This window comes from Mauremys reevesii, linkage group 1 (genome assembly GCF_016161935.1).
Source record: "Mauremys reevesii isolate NIE-2019 linkage group 1, ASM1616193v1, whole genome shotgun sequence".
Lineage (NCBI taxonomy): Eukaryota > Metazoa > Chordata > Testudines > Geoemydidae > Mauremys > Mauremys reevesii.
In genome coordinates this window covers 60,892,504-60,917,635 of record NC_052623.1, presented here as the reverse complement: position 1 = coordinate 60,917,635, position 25,132 = coordinate 60,892,504, and the positions used below count along the sequence as shown (strand labels likewise).

Sequence of the window (25,132 nt, the reverse complement as noted above, 5' to 3'; positions counted from 1 at the left end):
TCAAGCCCCCTCCTCTAGGGCAATGGTCCCCAAACTTTCCACAGTCAAGCCTCCCCTTACCCTGTTTGTGCCTCGCCACCCGGAGCCGGGCTGGGAGTGGGACCAGGGCTCAGGTTTGGGGGCATGGACAGAGGTAAGGGGCTGAGACTGGGGCCACAGCTGGGGTGGGCCTGGAGCCGGGACTGGGAAGGGACCTGCGGCTAGGGGCCGAGGCTGGGGACAGGGCTGGGAGCAGAAACCACAGCTGAGCCACAGTGCGGGACCAAAGCTGGGGACGGGGTTGGGGTTGGGTCCAGGGCCATGGCTGAGGTTGGGGCCAGAGTAGAGTTGGGGGCAGAGCGGGGTTGAGTGGTGCTCCCCCCCTGCTCCTGTGGAGGCTGGCCCGGGCCCTTTTGGGGGAACCTCTGCTCGAGGGGTGAGAAGGTAGTTCAGTCTGTGTTCCCATCAAATGTTTGGACTCTCTGCTGGCAGTACTGGGACCTGGAATGGGACTGCCAACTCCTTTCACATGGGCCATAGTACAGCCTTTAGAACTTAACTCAGTGGTTCTCAAACCTTTGTACTGGTGACCTCTTTCACACAGCAAGCCTCTGAGTGTGACCCCCCCCAAATTAAAAACATTTTTGGAATATTTAGCACCATTATATATGCTGGAGGTAAAGCGGGGTCTGGGGTGGAGGCTGACAGCTCGTGTCCCCCCATGTAATAACCTCATGACCCCCTGAGGGGTCCCAACCCCCAGTTTGAGAACCCCTGACCTAACTGGAATCACTTACCTAGTGGCGAATGCTTGTGTTTCATGAACATTTCCCAGAGCCAGAACTGGGGGAAGGGAGTTTAGAGACAAGGGGTCTTTCATTTTAGACTGACATGCCAGAATAGGGAATTTTGGGAGCTTGGAGACCCAGCTCTCCCACTCACTTAATCACTGTGTGGCCTTAGGTGAATCATTTCACCTTTCTACTCATTTCCTCTTATTTTAATTAGAGATAATTACCTGCATTTGGAGATCTCATGATGAAAGATGTTGTATTATGTCACCTTGCAACCAGCTCACCATCAGCTGTTCATGGGGACAGAACCTGGGAACACCAGCAGCAAAAGCACAAGCAACCAATGCTCAGCTAAGAGGTTAACTCTGTTAGCCCACAGTAGCAATCTCAGGCTCTTACCCTCCATCTGAGCCAGCCACTAGAGGGAAATATGAGCACACACTTAACTAATGAGTTATATATCAGCAAATGTCTGAGCCACTCAGGAATCTCAAGACTGCCACTTTGTCATGAACTTACCATGTTATCATCAAGTGGGGCTAGAACCCATGATCCTCAGTCCCTGTTATTTGAGCTAAAGGAATAAACGCCCATAGAAGTAGGTAGCAACTTTTTAGTGTCTATATGTGCCAGCCACTAGAGGGAGACATGATCACAGATACTTAGCCAACACCTTACACGCACCAATTACTGGGTCTCAGAATCACTGAGCTTCAGTTTTAACGTAATTTCAATGCTAGAACCCAAGAAGTCTACATCAGTATTACCTCTGTGCCTTCAGAATAATGCAAAGGATTTGATTTGTGTAAGTATTCGGGTAGGTTATAAATTCTGTCAAACGATGTGGTACTTGTTAATATTGCAAAATACTATTTGACTAAATTAGCTACTCAGTCTTATTGACAAGCCAAGCAACCAGAGCTCTGTCTTCATTTAAGGTGCAGTTGCTGTGTCCTAGGTAATATCACATTTTTATATTAAGAGCCAAGGAGGACACATGCAGTATTAGATTACTTTTTAATAAAGAACAAAAGCTCATCTGTTTCCCTTGAAAGCAATGCACTGAATTCACCTTTCTTATTACAGTATTGGATTGCTTAACATCAGGAATGAAACTTTATTATCTTTCATTACATGCTTGATAACAAATGTTCTAAATTTTATTTTTCCTTATTTTCCTTTTATTACAACAAAACACAAAACCTAGAATGTGCATTGCCGTCACTGAAGTGCTGTGTCCTCGTCTGAGCTGAAAGCTGCTGTTCTGCATCACCCTTTGTACGCTCTCCATTATACAGCCTGACTTCAGTCTCTGACAGATAACAAGTGAGAACAAAAAGAGGTGTGAAAAAAAATAAGTGAAATCGCCAAGGAGTCCCCTGCTGTGAACAGAGCCAGCTTTTTAGCCATCCCAGGAGGAAACGCTGACAAAATTGCTGATACCCTTTCTTAGACGCTGGCTTTGTCCCATGAGAGCAGATATTCTCACAGGCAAAGCTGATGCATTTGGTTCTGCTTTATCTGACAGAGCAGCTATTTTGTTTCTAAACTTCTATTGTCACTTGACATGTATCGAGTTCTGTACTTCTGTGTAACAAAAGCAACAAGAGCTAAAGCCTCTAAGTCATAGTGTGCTAGAAACCCGCTCAACTAACTGGTGGAGAAATGGGGAAAAGAAAAGAGAAATGGAATATACCCGGAGTTATGGAATGAGCATGAAGTGGCTAGCAGGAGAGCACATGATAAAAGGGATCTGGAGGAGGGTAAAGTCCCTAAGACATGCATTGTACCACTCAACACCCACCCTTCCAGCAGTTTAAAAGCAGTGATTCTGGCCTAGGAAGTTATGTTCTAGGAACATGGTGGCTGCTAGTCAATCCATCTATCATAGGGTTTTATACTGCAGACTGCCACCATAACGTGGGAGCACCTTCCACATAACTCTGATAATAGCAGTGGCATCCTTAGTAGAGGCCTTCGTGGCTCAGAAAGAGAATTGGAGGGTTGAAGTGAGAAGAAAACAAAGATTCATAGAGCTCCATCTGGGAGGAAGAATTCTCTTGCTTTTCAAAGTGAGGATGCTGAAATGCAAATGGCTATGAAGGTAGTGGCTGCAAGGTAAATTTGTATGGCATTGCTAAAAGCTGTCCTGCTGATTGGAGACATCCCCTATGATGTGACCGCAGAAGGCTCTGTCTGCACAAAGTACAGTAACGTGACTGCTTTAACAGCTGGACTTTAGCATCATCGGGGTACGAATAAAGCTGTAGATAAAACTGGTTATAACAGTGTTTGGCCAGGCACAGTGGATAAGGCCAAATCAGGTTCTTGAAGCTGCTTTAACTTGGGTTGAGAGTGGAGTAGAACAAGCTTTAGCACAGTTTAATACTGCTCAAACCCTGTGATGATCTGGGTTAGGTACAATAACTGTGTTTAAACCTTGCATAAGCTGTAAATCCTGATTGTTTGCCTTGTGTAGGCCAGTCAATGACCCAACTACATTTATGCCTGGATTTTGAAAGGCCTTGTTTACAACAGTGATTTGCCCTGGGTACGGCACTGGTGGACAGCCACTGCGCAGGTACAAACCCTAGTGCAGACAAGCAAAGCCACCATAAGCTGCAAGCTGCATCGGTGCAGTTTGCTTCAGCGGCAAGCAGGGGTAAGTTGAACCAGTGCACGTCCCTAGGGGTTTTCAGTGGTGTAGCCTCCTCACTACAAAAGGCTGAAATCCCCAGTGTGGACATGGTTTAAGTCACTAATCACCATGGTGAGCAGAGGAGACATGACAGCAGACTGTTCTGGATCATCTTTCCCTCTCCTTATGTGAAATAAAGTAGTAGGAGTATTTTGAAATAAATCCTTGATGTACTCACCATATGCAAGGCTGCTGCTGGTGAGCAGCTGCTGGCTGTCAGCGTGCTTCATAACAGCAATAGTCTTGCTGGCTAGATTTCCCAGATCATCTGCCTCTACAAGAAGGGGGAGGAAGGAGACCACACATGTGACAATGTGCACTGTTTATATTAGGCATTTGTAGGAAGAGGAGCTTTGAAACAAAGGCCTGAAAGTGCGAAGAGGAGAAGGGAAGACTTTCTGGGCTACATTTTTGAAAACAGACTGTTGCACTCACAAAACCGGCATGTGCAACAGTCTGGCTGAATTTGTGTGTGCAGTTACCACAGCAATATGTGCAAAGTAGGCACTCAAGTGAGTATGTGCCTTAACTTCCCTCCATTTTCTATGCTTTGGCCCTAACTGTAGCCCCAGAATGCATAGCATGTGTAGCCTCTGTTGTTTACCATGTGCTGACTAATGATTGCACACATCTAGGAGGATGCCATAAACTGTGGTGGTTTTCAAGTTCCCAAAGTTCAGAACAATTAGCTCTTGCCAGAAACAGTGTCTTTTCACCTAGTTAGATGTGAAGTGGGATCACATTTATTCACTTTTTGGTCACTGACATTCCCATCTGCCAATATTTCACTAGCTAAATAAGACAATGGCCTAAAACTGCATCAGGTGATATGTGAACAAATGAATGTGCAAAGAGTTTTGCATCTGGACCAAAGTAGGGTGCCTGCTTTCATAGTATCTTCATTGTGTTTCATTTTTCATGGTTTCCGCAGCACAGAAACAACTATTCAACTGATGGGCTTTGCAAAGACAAACAGACAAGCTAACTCCACTTTTGCAGCTAACTCCACTCCCGTTGATGGTTGAGCTCTGTTAGTCATGGATTCTCTTTGGCTCCCACTTGCAGGAGCCAGGGCAGCAGACGGTAGAATGGGAACAATGCATGGCTCTGTTGAGAAATGTCCTCTGCTCAAACGAACACTGCAGTGCGAGACATGGGACTGCTCCCATTCTATGTCCCAGGTTGGAGTGTTTGCTCAGGAAAAGGGACTCTTCCCAAGAGCAGCGATGGCTCCAGGCACCAGCACTCCAAGTGCGTGCCTGGGGCAGCAAGCTGCGGGGGAGGGGCCTGCCGGTCCCTGCAAAGGCGGCAGGCAGGTTGTCTTTAGCGGCTTGCCTGCGGGAGGTTCACCGGTCCTGTGGATTTGGCAGCAATTTGGAGGCAGGTACACCGAAGCTGCGGGACCGGTGGACCTCCCGCAGGCAAGCCGCCAAAGGCAGCCTGCCTGCCGTGCTTGGGGCGGCAAAAAAGCTAGAGCCGCCCCTGCCCAAGAGGCAGTGGTGCCATTTTGGTGATAGCTGGGGAGAGGAGATGGCAATTTTAATCTACTGCATAAGTCATGTTTCAAAACATTTTGGGGTCCTTTTTATTTGTCTGTTTGCTCCCTCCCCTGTCCCCAATCCTCTGCTGTAGCTTCAGACTCTGTAATCCTTGTTCCTCACTTTGCCTTGTCTCTATGCTCCCCATTTCCCTTTCACACCCTCCCCTTCCTTCGTTCTCTTATTCCTCTGCGCCTATTAACTCTCACCTCTGCCCTCACATAATGCACACTTTTATATTTATTTAAAAACCCCAGATGATTAAAAAGAACTTGTAACATTTGCCAGCCATCACCTTAATCACTCTGCTTATAGGTTACACCTTTATCCCCAAGTCTGTTGTCTGTCTTTCTATTTAGGTTGCAAACTCTTCAGGGCAGGGACTGTGTTTATACCTTCTCAGTCTTCCAGAGCTAAGGCCTAGATCTAGGTCCATCTCTAACCTCTAGGTATTCGCCATCTGTAACTTCTCTATTTCTATTATTATTTTTTTGCTGCTTGTTTCATGATGAAATTAACTCTTTGTTCCCATCACTGTTATAGCATCTAAACGATATTTTTTAAAAGTCACCCTATTATCTCACTTCCAAGTGGCAAGAACCTTAAATCTGAAGTCCTCATTAGCAGCCACACGCACACAGGGAAAAAAAAAAGATACTCGGACACAATGATGTAAATTATTAATTTTTTTTAGGATTTTTATGGGCTTCCAATGAATAAAATTTGGATTATTAGTTGAATTGAGTAGGTTATAATATAATTTTCAAGACTATAAAGACAACGTCCATTACATTTGGTTACAAATAATTGTATTTTAGTCATATATATATATTTGGTCAGTTTAAAGTTACTCCCTAGAAAATATAGTTTGTGCTGACCTTAGGCCTGATTGTCAAAACTGTCATTTAAACCAGTGGAACTGCAAGTACCCAGCACCTCTGAAAATCATGGGATTAAATGATTGTTTGAGATGCTGTATTAAACGTTAGTTTGAGGGCATAGATTTGAAACCTAAGGCAAGGATATAAGTATGTGATGTAGGAGTAATGTAGAAGGCAAAGGCGTTCTCTATGAAGTATGAGCTTTATGTTAATAAAGAGAGAAATATCATTTTGCATCCTAGATATGGATTAAGATGTTTCTCTTAGCTCACCCGTCGGATCCGTGTGACTGGAGTGCTGCTTTTCTGCTCTCCCCATGATTTCATTCTCAGTTGCATATAGATTCTGCCTCAGAATATAGGTGGTCATTTTTCCTTTGCCTTTCACCTCAATTTCTCCCCTTTCAACTATTTCGAAGCCTTGATTTTGTAGAGCTCTGCACAATGGAAGATATGGGACAACCATTAGGACAAAGAAGTCTAAGTTGGGATTTGGAGTGAGAAGGATAAATTTTGCAGCGCAATATTTGTAGGGTTGGATGCGTTTTTTTAGCGCTGTTTTTGTAACCAGAACAACACTACCAAAGCAAAAGTTCATTGTTCTGCTTAGGGTTGGTCTAGAGGCTAAGCTTCTGACCTGCAATCACTTTTGCACGTGCTTAGGTTTACACAGGTGACTAGTCTCATTGACATCACAAGGAGCAGATATTTATCATGAGAACAGCCTCTCTTATATTTTGTACTTTCCCCTGGGCTTTACACAGGAGCATCAAGCTTAGACCCCTGTCCTGCAAATACTTACGCACATGCTTAACTTTATACACGTGAGTATTCACAATAAGAGCCTAACTGAGAAGCTCTTCTGCAAAGGCTGTTCACGCTGGGAAAGTACAGAACAGAAGAGACGCTGTTTAAATGTTACGTGGTTGTTCAAACATACTCAAGACATTTCTCCAAACAAGAAGGTACTCAAGCCCCAGTCCTGCAATGTGTAGTTCCTGGGCAGCCTGCTGCACCCCAGAAAACCCCACTGAATTTAAAGGGTAGAACCCCACCTGACTTCTGCCCAGGGGCAGCAGCCTGCCCATCCACTGAATGTCACAGGATTGGGACCTAACCAATCTGTCTTCAGTTGCATCTTTGGTGATGGTGGGCAAAGTTCCCTGTTAACATAATGTGCAGTTAAACACAGAAAAGTGACCCTGTGAAAATAATGTGAGGTTCCATATTTGTGGCTCAAGATCAACTGTGCTCACTTCACAAGTAAATATTTTTACTCAATGCAAGTCCTGCAAACTCAGCCTCTGCTCTTCTGGCTCATGCATCATCACCAGTAATAAAGATTTGGCAGCTGAAATGTAACAAATCTGTTGATGATGCATGAGTCAGAAAGGAATCCAGCTCCCTCTACCAAAACTGTTTAGTTCTCCAGTGCTAAAAGCAATAGAATATACTTGGTCAGTAAAGTTAGCAAGTAAGCTCCTGAGGATGTACTTTATACAGAACACTTCTGTTAAGTTAAGACAGTGTCATTTGTATAAAGTTACATTTCCGATTATAACTGTTCTTTACAGTAATTATTGACAGGGTGGAATGTTTTGAGTCTTTAAAATTTAGAATGTTCATCATGAGTGTTTCCAAAGTTCCATATTTAATTAGAAGTCACACATGAATTTGTATCAGGAATGCAGAGTTAAACATCTCCTAGTTGTTTAGCTTATTTGATAGCATCTCTCCTGTGTTACATTAAAACAAGCAAATATCTTCATCCCACAGATTGCCTGTTAGTTTCTGGCAGGAAAATCTTGGATTGAATGCATAAAAATTCTGATGGGCATTTGGGTAATGCGAGTGGATTGGGACGTCAGGTATTTATTTGATTGTGACCCTCTTTGGGTTTCATGCATAGAAAAGAGTAGACTGGCTTATGATTATGGCCATAACATCACATTTATGTTGACTGTCAATCCAATCCTTCAGCTTTTAGTCAGACAAAGTTGTCATTAAATACCACAGGAATTTTGTGGGGGTAGCAATGCAATGTAAGACTCCTTATTTATTATTTTTGGGCAGGAAGTGTTGCCATGTTAAGAAACTATTTGTGGAAGTTATTTCTTGCTCTGAGAGGCAGAGTGGCTGAAAAGAAGCTCCTAGTTGGGGACCACACCTCCTTCACCCTGTCATTGCAGAGCTGTGACTACATGCCATTGTAGCGAAGTGAGACTCAATGGGGCGGTGCCCCCTGCTGGTTGTCTGGAAAATTAGCTCTTTTCCAGCATACGGAGCACCCTCTGCAGGCCGCTGTCTCGCCTGCCGGGACTGTGTTTCTCTCGCCTGCTGCTGGTCCCGTATCTCTTCCAGACCCCGGTGCCTTTTACCTCGGGGTTCTGCCCCAGCAGTACCCCCACACTCTGGGTCTGTCCTCAACCCTCTATCTCCACATTGCCTCAGTGGCTACTGCCAGTCATCATTCCCCTGCTCACTGGGGAAGACTGCAGTGTGTAAACCATTTGTCACTGGCAAGAGGGGTTTGGACCTGCTGCCTTTGCCTAACCCCAGGCTACACCTCTGCAGCCCCAGTACTTCTAGGCCTTGCACAAGGCCTGCAGCCTGGGGAGTTGCCAGGTTGGAGCTCCCCAGATCCTCTTGCCTTTCCTCAGCACTGCTCTACTCAGGCTCTTTCTCTCCCTGGCAGCCAGGTCCTTCTCTCTCTACAGCTAGAGAGAGACTGATTTAGCGCCTGGCTCACAACCATTTTATAGGGCCAGCTGTGGCCTGATTGGGGCATGGCCCCAGCGGTGGCTGCTTCCCCAGTCAGCCTAGCCTTTTCTCTCCGGAGCGGGGTAACTGCCGTGCTACAGCCATCAAACCTTGTATGTGCAAAGTGCTTGTAAATAGGCACTTTGTGTGGGTGTTGCTTGAGTAACGGGCACCGTTGCGTCCCAGTTTAGGCACTCCGATTTAAACTGTATCCCTCAGTGAATTGTTTTGAGATTATTAGTAAGTGTGAAAATGAAACTTTATCCTGTGTGTTTCCAGATTGAGAAGTACTGTGAGCTAAGTGGAGTTGGTGCTCTGTGCCTACATTGGCTCTCATCCAAGAGAGAAACTGTTTGTGTTATTAATGCTATAAGCAGAAGAGAAGGAGGAAACAAATTCTCGGTTGTTTTGGGTTTCATTATTATTTAACCTTTTGACACTACCTGAATGCTGTTGGGCTGAGATGGATTTTGTTAGGAAGTCCATGACTTTCCATCCGAGAGGCTGTGTTGACAGTGTCTCCAAACAAGCAATACCTGGGCATCTTCTCACCAACCACTCCAGCCAAAACTGGTCCTGTGTGGATCCCAACTCTGATCTGTCAGTATAAACCCAACATGATATTTTGAAAATAATATTGGCTCTTCATTGTGATCATCAGTAAGATCTCAGCAGCCCATCTCATCCACCACCCTATTGGATAGTACTGAGCAGTCTCTTCCCTCGTTCAGGGAACTAAGCAACAGTGCTAGAAACATCAAAGACAACACGTGTAGTATATTTTGGAAACTCTGCTTCTAAGGTATAGCAAGTCTAAAAAATTATCTTACAAGTTTCCAGAAAAAGGATCTGATATTACAATTCAGCAAACAATGAAATGGAAGGAGGACTGGCTGCATCTTCTGGTGTTCTCTGTATATCACACTTCTATTTATGGCACTGCCAGACTGGGTGGATAGCGGGGCAAGTTCCATTCAGGCGTACAGTGGACACAACTCCCATTGATTTTAGTGGAAATTTGGAACCTTATTCCAAAGGGCTGAACTTTATTTTGCATCTTACTAGGTAAAGCCTGAATCTGCCATGTGGCAATTAAATGGGTACAACTCCCATCAGTATCATCATATTGATAATATACCCAAAGGGATTTAATCATTGACCAGTGTAAAAGGTGTAGCTCAGGGATCGGTGACCTTTGGCACGTGGCCCATCAAGGAAATCCATTGGCAGGCCGGGCTGGTTTGTTTACCTGCAGAGTCCACAGGGTTGGCCAATCGCAGCTCCCACTGGCTGTGGTTCGCTGTTCCAGGCCAATGGGGGCTGTGGGAAGTGGTGTGGGCTGAGGGATGTGCTGGCCGCCGCTTCCCGCAGCCCCCATTGGCCTGGAACAGTGAACCGCAGCCAGTTGGAGCCGCAATCAGCCAAACCTGCGGACGCTGCAGGTAAACAAACCATCCCGGCCCGCCAATGGATTTCCCTGATGGGCCGCGTACCAAAGGTTGCCGATCCCTGGTGTTGCTTTTTCCCAGCGTTTGTGGTCTATAAGACTTGAAACAAGAAAACAAACCAGAGCACTCTTGCACCAGAGAACAGATGCACACAGCTTAACTAGGGTGAAATTCATCTCGTGCAAAGGGCTAAATTTCACCTACGGACAGTAGCCCATTGCCTAATGGAAGTTGCATCAATGTCTCAGAATAAACCTTACCACTATGCATACGACGTACATCATTCAGTCTACCCAGAATTAGCTTTGTCCTCTATAAGCTGGCTGTTACCTCACTGCTTTGCTGTAAATTATTGTCAAAGAAAATACTAATAAAAACTGGTTATAGAAAACGCCCTTCACTGTTCTTTCTACAGCACTATTCCCTCCTCTGGATTAGGCAGTGGTCCTTTCTGGTAATAGTTCACACTGAATTTTTATAGTTGTGCAGTAATGATTTATAAAATGGCTTATACTTTCTCAGCTAACAGTAAAAAAGCCACTGCCCTGCTCTGTGTTAAGCAGCTCAGACAAAGGAGAGGCAAGGTTGGAATAAATCAGGGCCAGTTACTTTTGTTCTTGTTCAGGAGCCATTAACTGACTTGCTAATTATGTACAGACACAGATGCCAATAAAGATACAGCAGATCCCAATGGACTTGCTCCTGCAAGCTGATGAACATGTGCCTAAATGCTTTGCTAGATTCCCGATTAGTGCTTGGCACCATGCAAGATTGAGGCCTAAGGCCCAAATTCAGCAAAGCACATAAATGCATTATTATTTGTATTACTGTAGCACCTCAGAACGCTTGCTTAAAGCTACTCACACACTTAGGCTGTAATTCAGCAAAGCACTTAAGTGCAGTACTTTGTATCAAACTGAGTTCACCTGTTTTATACCTGAATAGGCTCTCCAGTGATTGGGTTCATCACCTCTCTGGCAGCAGTTCTCATACCCAGTGCAAAATTGGCCACTCTTTTGGCATGACTGGCAATAGGCACTGGGACTCCTCCAACTACCATGTATGCATCGCCTATTGTTTCAACCTGACAGACAAGGGAAAAAATGCAGTAGTCAGGCAGGGCCTGATTCAAAGCCCATTGAAGTCAATGGAAAGGCTCCTGTTGACTTCACTGGAGAGCAAAATGCCCAGTCCTGTAAGGTGCTGAGTGCCTTGCTCTCCCATTGAAGTAACTGGGGGTTGGATTCGTTCATCATGTCACAGGACTGGGGATGAATCTAGGGCCTAGCTGTATATGAAATCTTTTTTCATTAGTTTTATATACTTTATAAACTCTCCAGTGACAAACTCTTAGTTCCTGACTCTTCATGGTGGGGAGAATAGGGAGGTGAGATGGTCCCCCAAATTTTCATCTCAGAAGTTTGAAAATAAGTCAAACTGCGTGTTGCGGTGATAGCCATTCTTCTACATTTTAGCCTCTCTTTAGAATTTCAAATGCAGGAAACAAAAGTGCAGTAAAGAATAGCACAGAACACAAGTAACAAACACTTACTTTATACACATTGTGAACACTGGTTAATCGATCAAACTTTGAATACATGGAATTCAGCATGTTCACGATTTGGATAGGCTCACAGGCTGAGCAGATATTTGTGAATGTCACTATATCACTGAAGAGAATCGTGCAGGAATTAAATTCCCCTGTGGGAGAAATCAGATATGAGATGCATATTTCTTTATAAAAGCATCCACTGTTATTTGACTACGTCAATAATAAAAGTTGACAGTAGATTTCTGTAATCTGCCAAACAAAATCCTATTGACGAGTTTGAGCCAAAGCACACAGAACTCAATGGAAAGACGCCCATTAACTTCAATTGGTGTCAGATCAGGCCTAAAACTAAGAACCTAAAATGCCCAAATTGTATTCATGGGCTCCACCTAAACCAAAATGGAACCAGATTGCTGACACTTAAAATTAAAAAGGTCATAGAACAGTTTTTAAATTAAGGGCTGGGGGAAAGCTGACAAGTGCAGAGGAGCATGTGATTCAGACAGAGACATCCCTTAGGGAAGGATCTATAAATGGAGATTCCCTATGTCCTAATAAGGAGGAGAGGATGGAAAGTGATAAAATACAGGGAGGATCTGATGAGAAACAGTCCAATGAGAAAAAGTCCCATTCAATTACATCATGCAATAGGGGACAACCAAAAAATGACAAGTTTTTAAAATGCTTATATACCAATGCTAGAAGTCTCAATAATAAGACGGGTGAGCTAGAGTGCCTAGGATTAAATGAGGATATTGATATAATAGGCATCACAGAAACCTAGTGGAATGAGGATAATCAATGGGACACAGTAATACCAGGGTATAAAATATATTGGAAGGACAGAACAGGTCATGCTGGTGGGGGAGTGGCACTATATGTGAAAGAGCATAGAATCAAATGAAGTAAAAATCTTAAATGAACTAAATTGTACTATAGGATCTCTATGGATAGTAATTCCACGCTTGAAAAATAGGAATATAGCAGTAGGGCTATATTATAGACCACCTGACCAGGAGGGTGTTAGTGACTTTGAAATGCTCAGGGAGATTAGAGAGGCTATTAAAATAAAAAACTCAATAATAATAATGGGGGATTTCAACTATCCCCATATTGACTGGGTACATGTCACCTCAGGAAGGGATGCTGAGATAAAGTTTCTTGACACCTTAAATGACTGCTTCTTGGAGCAGCTAGTCCTGGAACCCACAAGAGGAGAGGCAATTCTTGATTTAGTCCTAAGTGGAGCACAGGATCTGGTCCAAGAGGTGAATATAGGTGGACCGCTTGGTAATAGTGACCATAATATAATTAAATTTAACATCTCTGTGGCAGGAAAAACTCCACAGTGGCCCAACACTGTAGAATTTAATTTCAGAAAGGGGAACTACACAAAAATGAGGAGGTTAGTGAAACAGATATTAAAAGGTACAGCACCAAAAGTAAAATCCCTGCAAGCTGCGTGGAAACTTTTTAAAGACACCATAATAGAGGCTCAACTTAAATGTATACCCCAATTTAAAACACATAGTAAGAGAACCAAAAAAGAGAACCATGGTTAAACAACAAAGTAAAACAAGCAGTGAGAGGCAAAAAGGCATCCTTTAAAAAGTGGAAGCTAAATCCTAATGAGGAAAATAGAAAAGAGAATAAACTCTGGCAAATGAAGTGTAAAAATATAATTAGAAAGACCAAAAAAGAGTTTGAAGAACATCTAGCCAAAGATTCCAGAAGTAATAGCAAAAAATGTTTTAAATACACCAAAAGCAGAAAGCTGGCTAAACAACCAGTGGGGCCACTGGACGATCAAGATGCAAAAGGAGCACTCAAAGATGATGAAGCCATTGTGGAGAAACTAAATGAATTCTTTGCATCGGTCTTCACTGTTGAGGATGTGAGGGAGATTCCCAAACCTGAGCCATTTTTTTGGGGGTGATCTGAGGAACTGTCCCAAATTGAGGTGTCAATAGAGGAGGTTTTGGAACAAATTGATAATTACTACAAATTACTAAACAGTAATAAGTCTCCAGGACCTGATAGTATTCACCCAAGAGTTCTGAAGGAACTCAAATGTGAAATTGCAGGACTACTAACTGTCATCTGTAACCTACCATTTAAATCTGTTTCTGTACCAAATGACTGGAGGATAGCTAATGTGATGCCAATTTTTAAAAAGGGCTCCAGAGATGACCCTAGCAACTACAGGCCAGTAAGCCTCACTTTAGTACTGGGCAAATTGGTTGAAACTATTGTAAAGAACAGAATTGTCAGACACAGAGATGAACATAATTTGTTGGGAAACAGTCAACACGGTTTTTGTAAAGGGAACTCATGCCTCACCAATCTACTAGAATTCTTTGAGGGAGTCAATAAACATGTGGACAAAGGAGATCCAGTGAATATAGTGTATTTAGATTTTCAGAAAGCCTTTGACAAGGTCCCTCACCAAAGGCTCTTAAGCAAAATAAGCAGTTATGGGATAAGAGGGAAGGTTCTCTCATGGATTGGTAACTGGTTAAAAGATAGGAAACAAAGGGTAGGAATAAATGGTCAGTTTTCAGAATGGAGAGAGGTAAATAGTGGTGTCCCCCAGGACTCTGTACTGGGCCCAGTCCTATTTAACATATTCATAAACGATCTGGAAAAAGGGGTAAATCGTGAGATGGCAAAATTTGCCGATGATACAAAACTACTCAAGATAGTTAAGTCCCAGGCAGACTGCAAAGAGCTACAAAAGGATCTTACAAAACTGGGTGACTGAGCAACCAAATGGCAGATGAAATTTAGCATTGATAAATGCAAAGTAATGCACATTGGAAAACATAATCTTAACTATACATATACAATGATGGGGTCTAAATTAGCTGTTACCACTCAAGAAAGAGATCTTGGAGTCATTGTGGATAGTTCTCTGAAATCATCCTCTCAATGTGCAGCGGCAGTCAAAAAAGCAGACAGAATGTTGGGAATCATTTAAAAAAGGGAGAGCTAATAAGACAGAAAATATCATATTGCCTCTGTATAAATCCCTGGTACACCCAAATCTTGAATACTGCATGCAGATAAGGCCACCCCATCTCAAAAAAGATATATTGGAATTGGAAAAGATTCAGAAAAGGGCAACAAAAATGATTGGGGTATAGAGTGGCTTCCGTATGAGGAGAGATTAATAAGACTGGGACTTTTCAGCTTGGAAAAGAGGCAACTAAGGGGGGATATGATAGAGGTCTATAAATTCATGAATGGTATAGAGAAAGTAAATAAGGAAGTGTTATTTACTCCTTCTCAAGAACAAGGGGCCACCAAATGAAATTAATAGGTAGCAGGTTTAAAACAAACACAACAAAGTATTTTTTCATGCAATGCACTGTCAACCTCTGGAACTCCTTGCCAGAGGATGTTGTGAAAGCCAATACCATAACGGGGTTCAAAAGGGAGCTAAATAGATTAATGGAAGATAGGTCCATCAATGGCTATTAGCCAGGAGGGGCAGGAATGGTGTCCCTAGCCTCTATTTGCCAGAAGCTGGGAGTGGGTGACAGGGCATGGATCACTTGATGATAACCGGTCTGTTCAGTCCCTTTGGGGCACCTGCCATTGGCCACTGTCAGAGGACAGGATACTGGGCTTGATGGACCTTTGGTCTGACCCAGTATGGCCGTTCTTATGTTCTTATGAATTTCCATGGGATGTGGGCACCTGACGCCACTGAAATCCCAGCCTGGATATTTTAATATTTAAAGCTATACTGTCATAGCTGGCCACAGTTCAGCTGTATCTTTTATTTGTTTGCAACATTCTTCTAATCCGTTAGATGGGTTTTAAAAAAATACGGTTCCTATAATGTACTTATATAAAGTTACGCAAATACCCTTGTGACTGTGAACAAACCTCTCCTGTTAAAACTGCTGGACTGGACCCAGAATGTCTTTTACACCTTGTTTTGAAAAATATCAATTTTTCAGTGAAGAGTTTAATAGTAACTCTAAATTCAAGTTCACAGTTTTGTGCAGTCAAGTTCTGAAGCTCAGCTTTAAAGGCACAGACTAAATTTGTGCATGTAAATTGGGTAGATGCCAGAAGTTAAGTGCAGTGTTAGGTGGCTATTTGATTTGCATGGGCAAATGTGTTTTGTTCACACAACTGCAAATGTTTGACCACCTGCCAATTTAAACACCTACTTAAGTGTTTTGCTGCATGGGGCTTATGAAATCAACCTTTCTTGTTTTAGTTGTTGCCAGGTTAAAATCAAAAGAACATATAATCCATATGTGCACATCTTACCCTCACGTGAAACAGCCCTGCTCTTGATTGGTGATAGAGTATTCACCCTTTCAGAACTGCACAGTTTTGCCTTTGGGGTTAGATAAGTGTAGTGGTGGTATCACATGCATCTTCTTATTCAGTGACTGGGGAAGGGAATGCCCATGGAATACTCAGTTATAAAGGCAACTGAAAAGTTTTTAAGGCCAGCCACACTAGCTGAACCTGAAGAGTATGAGTGATAATGGAAGTCCAGTACCTGCTTCCACCTTTTTGCCCTCCTTGAGCAGATTGGCTACATGTTTCGGCAGCATGGCATACAGCAAGGTTTCTGTTTTCTTCCTTTCAGACTCTAAGTTCTTTGAGAGGATCCTGAGCTCTTCTTTCTTTCTCTCCAGCTGGTTGGACAGCTCTATCTCTGCCAGACGCTGCTGGTTCAGGAGAATGAGGTCCCTTGTTGCGTCATGTTGCGCAATGTCGGAGATGTGCATCTTTTGTTCCTTCAACTCCTCTAAACTGCGGAGCTTTGGTGAACACAGGTACATCATGCACTGTATGGCCTCCATCCAGATCATTTGTCCTTTAAATAGAAAGGCATGTAGCAGTTCCAACACATTTTGATTTATTCCCCTACATATTCCCTGCCTGAAAGCTTTCCCAACCTGTACATGAGTCTCTGATAAAATTAACAAACAATTCAGCTACGGTTAATTTTACAGACACATGCAGTATTACTTTCCCCAACACACTGAGCAGGGGCGGCTCTACCATTTTTGCTGCCCCAAGCAAAACAAAAAAGCTGCTTGGACTGCTGCCCGAACTCCCGAAGCAAGAAAAAAAAAGCCTGAACTGCCAAAGCAAAAAAAAAAAGCCGCCCGGACTGTACCACCCCAAGAGAATGCCGCCCCTTAGCATGTGCCACCTCAGGCACGTGCTTCCTCCGCTGGTGCCTGGAGCTGGCCCTGACACTGAGACACTTTGGGGGCAATCCTGAAATACCTGGCATTTTTATAAACTAACATAGTCGGCATGCACAAGCCAGAGTTAGTATGTGACTGTGGAATATACAATGGTTGAGCATGATGCCAAAAGGATGTACCTAAAAATTACTCTCATTGTGACCTCTAGCTGAGTGGCTCATGAACTGTGGGCTGTGGAACACTAGTGGCCAGCACAGCACTTGCTGGTGAGCCATGGAGAGCAGGCTGGTCAAATGATATTGGCTCTTCTTCCTTTTTTTGCCAGGAATTTTTACAAGCACACAGGGTCTTCATGGAAATATGAACCTGGATGCCAGTAAAAACTGCTGGAAACAAAGAGAAGCCACCCTAGCTGTAAAAAGCATTAGGGGCGGGATTTTCAAAAAACACTTAATCTCTATGGTAAAACTTCAATGGGAGCAGAGTCAGGCTAGAGTTTAGTGCTTGTGAAAATCCCAGCCTTGCATATTGTCTTAGAAATGTCACACAGTTGTGACTGGGAGCTTGATTGGGACAGGAAGGGCCTACAAGATAAACGCTCCCTAAGGTTTGCTCCACACTGTGACCAATTTGATAAGCCATGCGCTAGCCATTAGTTGAAGGACATGTCGCCAAATGTTCCCAAAGTAAAATTATAGTTAAGAAAATTCAACCTCCAGGCTTTTCAGCTACTCCTCTCTGCCTGAGTATCCCCCCAACACACACTGGGCAGCAGTAAAAAGCAGCTGTAAGTTAGTACCTCGGAGCTTCAGCATGGGTTGGTTTCTCCATGAGTCAGGCAACATTTCGCTGTGTGCTCTGAGGACAAATTGACTGTTGATAAATTTCCTTATGCTGAAAATGGTGAAGGTAACTTGTGGATGGACAACAGTAAAGTATTTATCTACTCTGCTCCCTGGTCGCCATAGTCCTGGCACAAACTTTTGAATGTTCACACCTGCCTGCTTGATCCTTAGCTAAGAACAGGAAGGAAAATCATTAACCTGGGTTAAAATTAAAAACTCATTCAAAAACAAAGGAATGTCATGCCACAATTCACCTGTTTGAGGGTGTGGAGGGGAGAGGTTAATTTAAACCCTGTTTAATTTTGGATTGAATAAATATGTGTCCAGCCCCTCACTAGTCTGAGACCAGGGGCTACTGCTTTGATATCTCAAGAAAAACTGCTCAAGGTAGCATCCGGGGTCACATATTCAGAGTCCACGCTTCTCGCCTGGGTCTGTCTGAGCCCACTTCCCACCCCTGCCCAAGGAGGGGATAGAGACCTAGGGTAGGGCTGGCAGGACTCAAGGTGAGGTGACAGGAGCTCAAGAAATGCGCAGTCCTAGCATTTCCACAGCTGCTGGGGGTGGGCAAAGTATGAATCTGGGCATACAGATGAGTTCAGATCTGCTCCCAATGACACCTGTGAAACCCCACTGATTTCAATGGGGTAAAATGATGCAACTTCAGCCGTATTTAGCCCAGTTTAAGTAATACTTCTTGCACAGCTACATGGGCGGCAGGCAGCAACGGCGCAGCAGAGCCCAACACAGAGATTCATGATGGTTAACAATGGGTGCCACTAGGGTACCAGACACCCAGTCCTGAAGTACCATTGGCCAGTGGGAACGCTGACTAAGATGGCAGCTGTTTGTCAATTCTAATTTTAATTATGCACATGTAGCTATCAAGACAAAATGTGATGTTCCTTCATTTCCAACAGAAGGTGAGAGAGAACAATTAAGGCCAGATCCTCCACTGCTGTAAATCAGTCTAACTCCAGCTTCCATGAAGTACATAGCAGCTGAGGATCCAGGCCTTAGATTGTTTTCTCTGCCATAACATCTTTAGCTACAAGCTTCCGACCAGGGAGGGTGTCTTACTTCTTCATCAAACACAATGTGGAAAGGAAAAGCGTTACAGAATGTTCTCTCTTCCACCCAAAGCCTCTCTGGATAAACTGGGTCAAAAGTATGTGACAGGTTCCCTGCAAAAAACAAACATGAGGAATAAGGAGGAGACTTTCAAAGGCACAAATGGAATCTGGGCACCAAACTTCGATGGAATGTCAACAGGCATTGGAAGTGTAAATGCCCTTTCTGCCTCTGGAAATCTCCCCTTCAGTCAGTGCTTAATTTGCTAATTTTTTACACTCATAACTGATGCAGCAAATTAAGCGTTGCCCTCAGTCCATTATACTCTGCTGTACAGTTGGTCAAAAATGAATCTTTATTTTCTGTGAAAAGCCTTGATGAAACTATTTTTATTTTTCATCAATGTTTATTGTGGAGATTTTTTTGTCAAACTTTCAACAACCCTGAAAGATTTCAACAAACATGGAAATTTTTTCACAATTTTTTTGATCAAAAAGCCATTTTTCATCAAAAAATGTCATCCAAACTCTTTTGACCAGCTCTAATCTATTTTTACATGGAGAGGAGCGCAGTCTAATGATGAGGTTTTTTAATATCACCTGAAATAGCCTGAACTTTGTTACTTAGTCCCTGTGACAATAAGAAACTTTACCTTGTCCCTTGCAAATGCAGAGCTCCTGGCAACAGTCTTACACAGGTGCTCCAGGTGTGACAGATTTTTGTTACTAATCTGCCTGAGGCATCAGGTGATCAGGCTGAGGCCACAGGATCGTTTGGGGAGGAGATGATGAAACACAACAAGTGTCTAAGTTTTAAAGCTTTATTAATAAAATAACAGCGGTGAGTGTGGGGACTGCTCCCATGTCACTTAAAGGAAGCAAGAAGGCGTTAGTACCCCAGCCCTATCCCACTTTCATACTCACACACGCACGACCTGAGTCTGGCCAAGCCTGGATGTAATGTAAGAAGAAGAGGGGTGGACAGAAGTTCTTGCCCCGTGCACGGGTTGTCCAGGGTCCACTGCAGTCTCTGCCTTGCTTTGGCTCTCAGGAGGGTTTTAAGTCCTGGGCTCCTTTGCGGGTGTTTTCATCCAGGGCCCTCTGTTTCTGGTGCTCTCTGTACCAGTTCAAACTGGCTCACTGTGGCCTCTTCAGCTTCCCAAAACATCCCGGATCCAGAGACTGTTTTTCCCCCTGTTGGCCTTCGCCATCTCATTTGCTCTTACTGTTTTTATTGCTATCTCTGCAGCCCTGCTCAACTTTGTTCTCTTCTTCTCACGGCTGGGCAGCTGCAGATTTTTCGTCATGCCCATGACCTTGGACTGGGGCCAGCATCTTATCTTCACACGGAGCTAGCTGAAGTATCAAGTTAAGCCGTTCTTTTCTCTTGTCCTCCTTCCCCCTCTTCGCCTCTCGCTCCCTTCAAGAAAATCTTCCATTCCACACTTACACCTTTGACCTTCCCCCCCCAAAATGCCTTGCGATGCTTGCAACCGTGTTAGCACCATACAGTGCTGATCTGCCTCTACATGGGATCCCCTGAGGGAGGGAGTCCTTGGGCCTGTGACACAGGCACAAACCAAAAAAGCATCTGATTGAAGAGGAAGTCAGAGACTGCCTGAGAGAAAGCAGGTCGTTGCATCTAGGTAACAAGGCCCATATCCTCAAAGGTATTTAGGCTCTCAATGTCCGTTGATATCAGTGGAAATTAGGAACCAAAATACCTTCAAGAATGTGGACCAAACTGTCTGTTGTGCTCTGTTTTCCTTGACTAAAACATAAGCCCTCCCTCTCTGGAACAAGAGGGCTGAGTGTCTAGGTGTGTTGCTTGAGCTTCTTCGCTGTCTCATGGTTACTTATAAATGAACTGGCCAAATGGATTTTAATTTCCCAAACTAAAGGAAAAAAGTAGCTATCAAACTGAAAACTCGCCTCAGAGGCCAAGTTTCTGCCCACAACAGTGTTTTATGAGCAATATATTAAACCCCTGAAATAGAGTTTGTGAAGAAAATGCTGACAAAGCGCTTGCCCACAGTAATATAAATACCCCTACCATTGCTATACAAAGCTGCACTATGTAATGCTGAAGGCTACTTGTCATTTTTGATACATTTTTTTCATAACAAAACCTTTCGGATAGCACAGAGAAACATTGTCAACAATGCATTTGGCCAGCTAGTAGCAGCAGTAACTGAATGAGGTGCTTAGAATCCTGCTGAAGACGAAGTGTGACTAATGGCCTGTTTTTCTAGTTGTCAGTGGAAGAGCTCAAACTGGAACCACACAGCTTCTCCCAAACACGTATAACCGCCACACAGCTGAGAATGGAGTCGGGGGGGAGGGGAAGCAGGTTAGCCTTTCACCTCTTCAAATCCTGACTTAAAGGCAAACTAGATGGGCAGTTTCATCCTAGTTACCAGCAATGCACATTTTAAAAATTGCTGCACAATTAGCTGGCTTGATTTATGAGAGTAGCTAGACAGGAGTATCAATGTGTTACAGACCAGAAGAGCAGTGTGCTGGCAGAGCAGTATATGGAGAGCGTGCACAGCCCTTGCCCCTTCTGTGCCTGGCTATAGTGGTATTACTGCCTCATTGCCATGATCATTAAATTCATTCACAATACTTTCAGTGCATATGAATTTGGATATGCTGTAAGGTGCCATATTCACAGTTCTTGAGAATGAAGTCCTCTATTTATCCATGGAACGGGTACAGCATGGGCAGCAGTAAAATAATCGACCCAACAGTACCTCAGAGCTGGCCTGGGTGGGACCCCGCTAAGGTAGGAAGATAATTAATTCTTCCTGTTCATTCCAGTCCTTGGCTTCTCTTCAGAGTCTGCCTGCAAGGTTGTGCTGGTGGTTGTCGTGGTATGGCCACTTCATGCCGGGAAAGTAGAGTGGGATCAAGTCTCTTCACATTGGCCACAAGAACACCCCTATAAGTGAAAGCCTTTCCATGCTTCTATCAGTCTCCTGAGTGCAGGGGTGCTCAAAAATTGTGTGGGCTGCTGAGAACCATTGAACCAAATTATAAAACCTGTCTATAATGGAAACCACTTCAAGCCAGGGGGTGCTACCCGTAGTTCCAGCCCCTATGGCTGAGTGGCCAGTCCCATTGCACTAGAGTATTTTTAAAATAATCTAAACAGGAAAAAAACATCATAGAAGTCCCACAATGAGTATAGAGACCCAGGCATCAATCTACATCAATGAACATGAAGAAAAGAGTCTGGGGCAAATAAAGTAATTGCAAATTATGGTCTGATCATATTTAAACAAGAAAACCTCTCACCAAGGCCAAACTCTGCTATCCGTACATAAATCAATGATATCATCTGGACTGTTTTACTGCCTCCAGTATTTATATCCAACAGGCTGCCATCCTCGTGGGAATGTGTCCATTTGTCTGCACAGCTGAGCCCCATATCTCATTATGATCACTGTAACGGAGGTTAGTACACTCACCTTTCCCAAATTTCACAACACTTCTCACAATATCCCAGTGGGATTTCTTTTCTGGGCAGCACGAGAAAGCAGAATAGTTCTCCATTTTCTGAAAAGCTACGGCTAGTGCCTTCTGGAGAGCAGCAGACAAAGAGAGGAGAATGTTTGTGTGTGAACAATTCATACAGATGGTCCATTTTAACACGCTACAGTCAGACAACATTAAGGCTGAATTGTTAAGCACTTAAAAGACAGGAAATGCTAAAGCCAAGGTTGCCCATATAACCTTCACTTTGCTTCATTGTGCATAGGCATGATAATGCTGTCTTTAATTACATGATCATGTGCTCTTTCTCAAATTCAGTATATCACATCGTTTTTAATTATTATTTCTTTAATTGATTATTCAGTCTCAGATGTGAACTCTAACCTAGGACTTATCCACAGCTTTAGAGGCCTGATGCCCCACTGCCTTGCAGCTTGTGTAGACCTTACACCTCTGTGAAATACTTCCACTTTGCCCTCATTTTACATAGGAGCAAGGTGCAAGGTAGAATCAGACTCACCATCCTCAATCCAGCTCTAAACTTAAAGAGAGAATGTGTAGATTGTTTGCCTTAAAATATTTCTTGGAGATTAAGAGAAGCCAGACAGGCACAGAAAACTGTAAGTAAGCCTCCCTCATTTCCATACATAATTTACTGCACCTCTTTATCTTTGTGGGAGTCTCCGCTTTCTGGATTTGTTGTCTTTTTGGTTTTTCTCTTTGGCCTTTTAGCCTTCTGCAGAACAAGAAATATAACATGCTCCTTTTTCCCAGTGCGTTCCTTTTCTTCACTCTGAGTAAGAATTTCCATTGTCACTTCACTGTTGAAGAAGTCTCTGGCAACAGACTCTATGATACCTGAAACAGAAGAAATAATAGATTTATATGGTGACCTATTGGTGTTAGCAAAACTTCTTAGGCTCTGTATCTCTTTTCTTCCTTGCCTAAGCTGTACTTCTCAGCTATCCCCACAATTGTATTATTTATACTCTAATATATTGGTATGAAAGATGCCATACGAAGTAACATTATAACCTGATTCTACACTGATTTTCACTGCTGCAAACCCACTGACATCAGTGATTCTGAAGACCATATTCTTAATTCTATTATATCAGCATAAATCCTAAGGAACTTCAGTGAAGGCAAAATTCCTCCAAATTCACACTAGTGGAACTGAGATCAGCCTCTGATTCTGAATTTGGCCTGGAGTTAAAAATGTTCATAAAGTGCACTTTGTAGGGGGCAGTTGTCCTTTCTGTAACTTTTATTATTCTGTTTCTAGAAGGCAAAAGCAAAACGGGTGTCCTACCCCAATGTAAACCAAAGAGCATAATGTTTAGCTGACATGTTAGATCTATTCAGATTTCTCTCTGTCTGTCTGTGGTGTTTATAGAGTACCCATCCTAGTAATAGCTGGGCACCAGATGTGTGACCCCCAACAATTTGGATTTTATCAAGTTAACAAAGTCACACACACAAACTAGTAATCATTTGGGTCCATTTTGATTCTCACATGTGGAAACAATGCTGCCCTTTAAAAACCCAATATCTCATTACTACTGTTTCTTTAAAAGTGGGTTGGACGGGTACTTACACACTTCACAAGATCCTGTACCTCAGGTCTGACCTAAACATAGAAATTGCAGTGGTTTAACTAAAGAGGAGTTTTTAAATTTACCAATGCAGGCTAAACCGGTTATAAACCAGGTTTAAATCAAATTAAGTGTGTCCATGCAGGGGTTTGCATTGGTTTAACTAAATCAGTTTAAAAACATGCCTTTAGTTAAACCAGAGCAACTTTGCACATAGACCAAGCCTAAAGTCCTGCACACACTCCATGGGCCCCCACTGATTTCCTTCCATGGGAGGAAGGGAGCCCCACAGCTGCTCTGAAAGGATCTCCTGACAGGAATCTCAGGGAATGCTCCAGCTCATAAAATTGTCATCATTCAAGCATTTGTGCTTTTCTTTTCTGTGTGGAGAAACAGCTTAAGGCTTTGTTGTCCATTTTCTACCCAAGCACCTAATCAAAGTTCAGAGGCATGGGGATGTGCCAGTCGGGGGCAGAAACTGATGATGGAGTCTGGTATTTTCTTTGATGCAAACTTGCTTATTTACAAGCAACAGACAAGGTCCTGCTCTTCCAAATGCAGGAGGAACCAGAAACAAAATAATAGTTTCTTAGCTTACAGCCCCAAGCCTCTCTAGCCAACATCAGCTCTAAAAAACTCATCTCTACTTTTTCCAGGGTCATACACCATGCTTTCAGGCTGTTGCTTTCGTGCTTTTTGCTGCATAGTCTGTCTCTGTTCTGTGTCTGTACCCCAGCTTGTCTATTTCACATACTCATCTGATCAGAACTATTATCCAGTGGAATCTTCCACCTAGTGCTTAATTGGTGCCGGGCCATGCCCTGGCACCACTAGGCTTGGCAGTTCATAGCCCCTGCACCTCTGGGCTTGCTGCATCAGTTTTGAATGTAAAAAAATTGCTTGAGCCCTAGCACCTAATTGCTTGAGCCCCAGCACCTCTTTCATTACAAATTAAGCACTGCTTCCACCCAGCTGGGGCTAGTTTCTGGGAAGACTCGATTAGACCTTGTTTTAGGTGTCCCCACCCCACCTGCCTTAATTGTCTCTTATCACTGTCTCAAGTGAAGGGTGCATTCACACATCAGTTTTAACTCAACCTGGAATAAGGTTTAACCCAACTCATAACAGTACATAAAAACCTTAGAGGGTCCAAATATTGTCTTTGAAGGGCACCAGATAAGCCAAGAAGGGTGGTCTCAAGGATAAAGCATAGGACTGGAGTCAGGCAGGCTGGGTGGGGCTACAGGCCACCTCAGTCCCTCATGGGAGTTGTAGTTTGGAAGCATCATGGTCCT

The 25,132-nt window shown here is 43.5% G+C and overlaps 1 protein-coding gene across 5 annotated transcripts; it reads right to left on the bottom strand.

The window, feature by feature from the left end:
* Positions 1-1,714: 1,714 nt before the first annotated feature.
* LOC120373856 (guanylate cyclase soluble subunit beta-2-like) lies at positions 1,715-25,132 on the bottom strand. 5 transcript variants are annotated; one of them, XM_039492866.1, is made up of 12 exons: positions 24,592-24,708; positions 22,904-23,100; positions 22,218-22,329; positions 18,758-18,861; positions 17,632-17,848; positions 16,172-16,492; positions 11,650-11,798; positions 11,035-11,181; positions 9,093-9,247; positions 6,163-6,326; positions 3,650-3,739; positions 1,715-2,085 (listed from the first exon to the last, which is right to left on the bottom strand). In XM_039492866.1, the coding sequence occupies exons 1-12, from the start codon at positions 24,653-24,655 to the stop codon at positions 1,958-1,960; spliced, it is 1,848 nt and encodes a 615-aa protein (XP_039348800.1). In that variant the 5' UTR covers positions 24,656-24,708; the 3' UTR covers positions 1,715-1,957. The 5 variants fall into 5 exon arrangements, with proteins under 5 accessions (XP_039348800.1, XP_039348822.1, XP_039348791.1 ...); XM_039492857.1 differs by having other exon boundaries at positions 1,718-2,085; positions 3,650-3,745; XM_039492872.1 differs by lacking the exon at positions 24,592-24,708 and adding an exon at positions 23,555-23,622 and having other exon boundaries at positions 1,718-2,085; positions 3,650-3,745.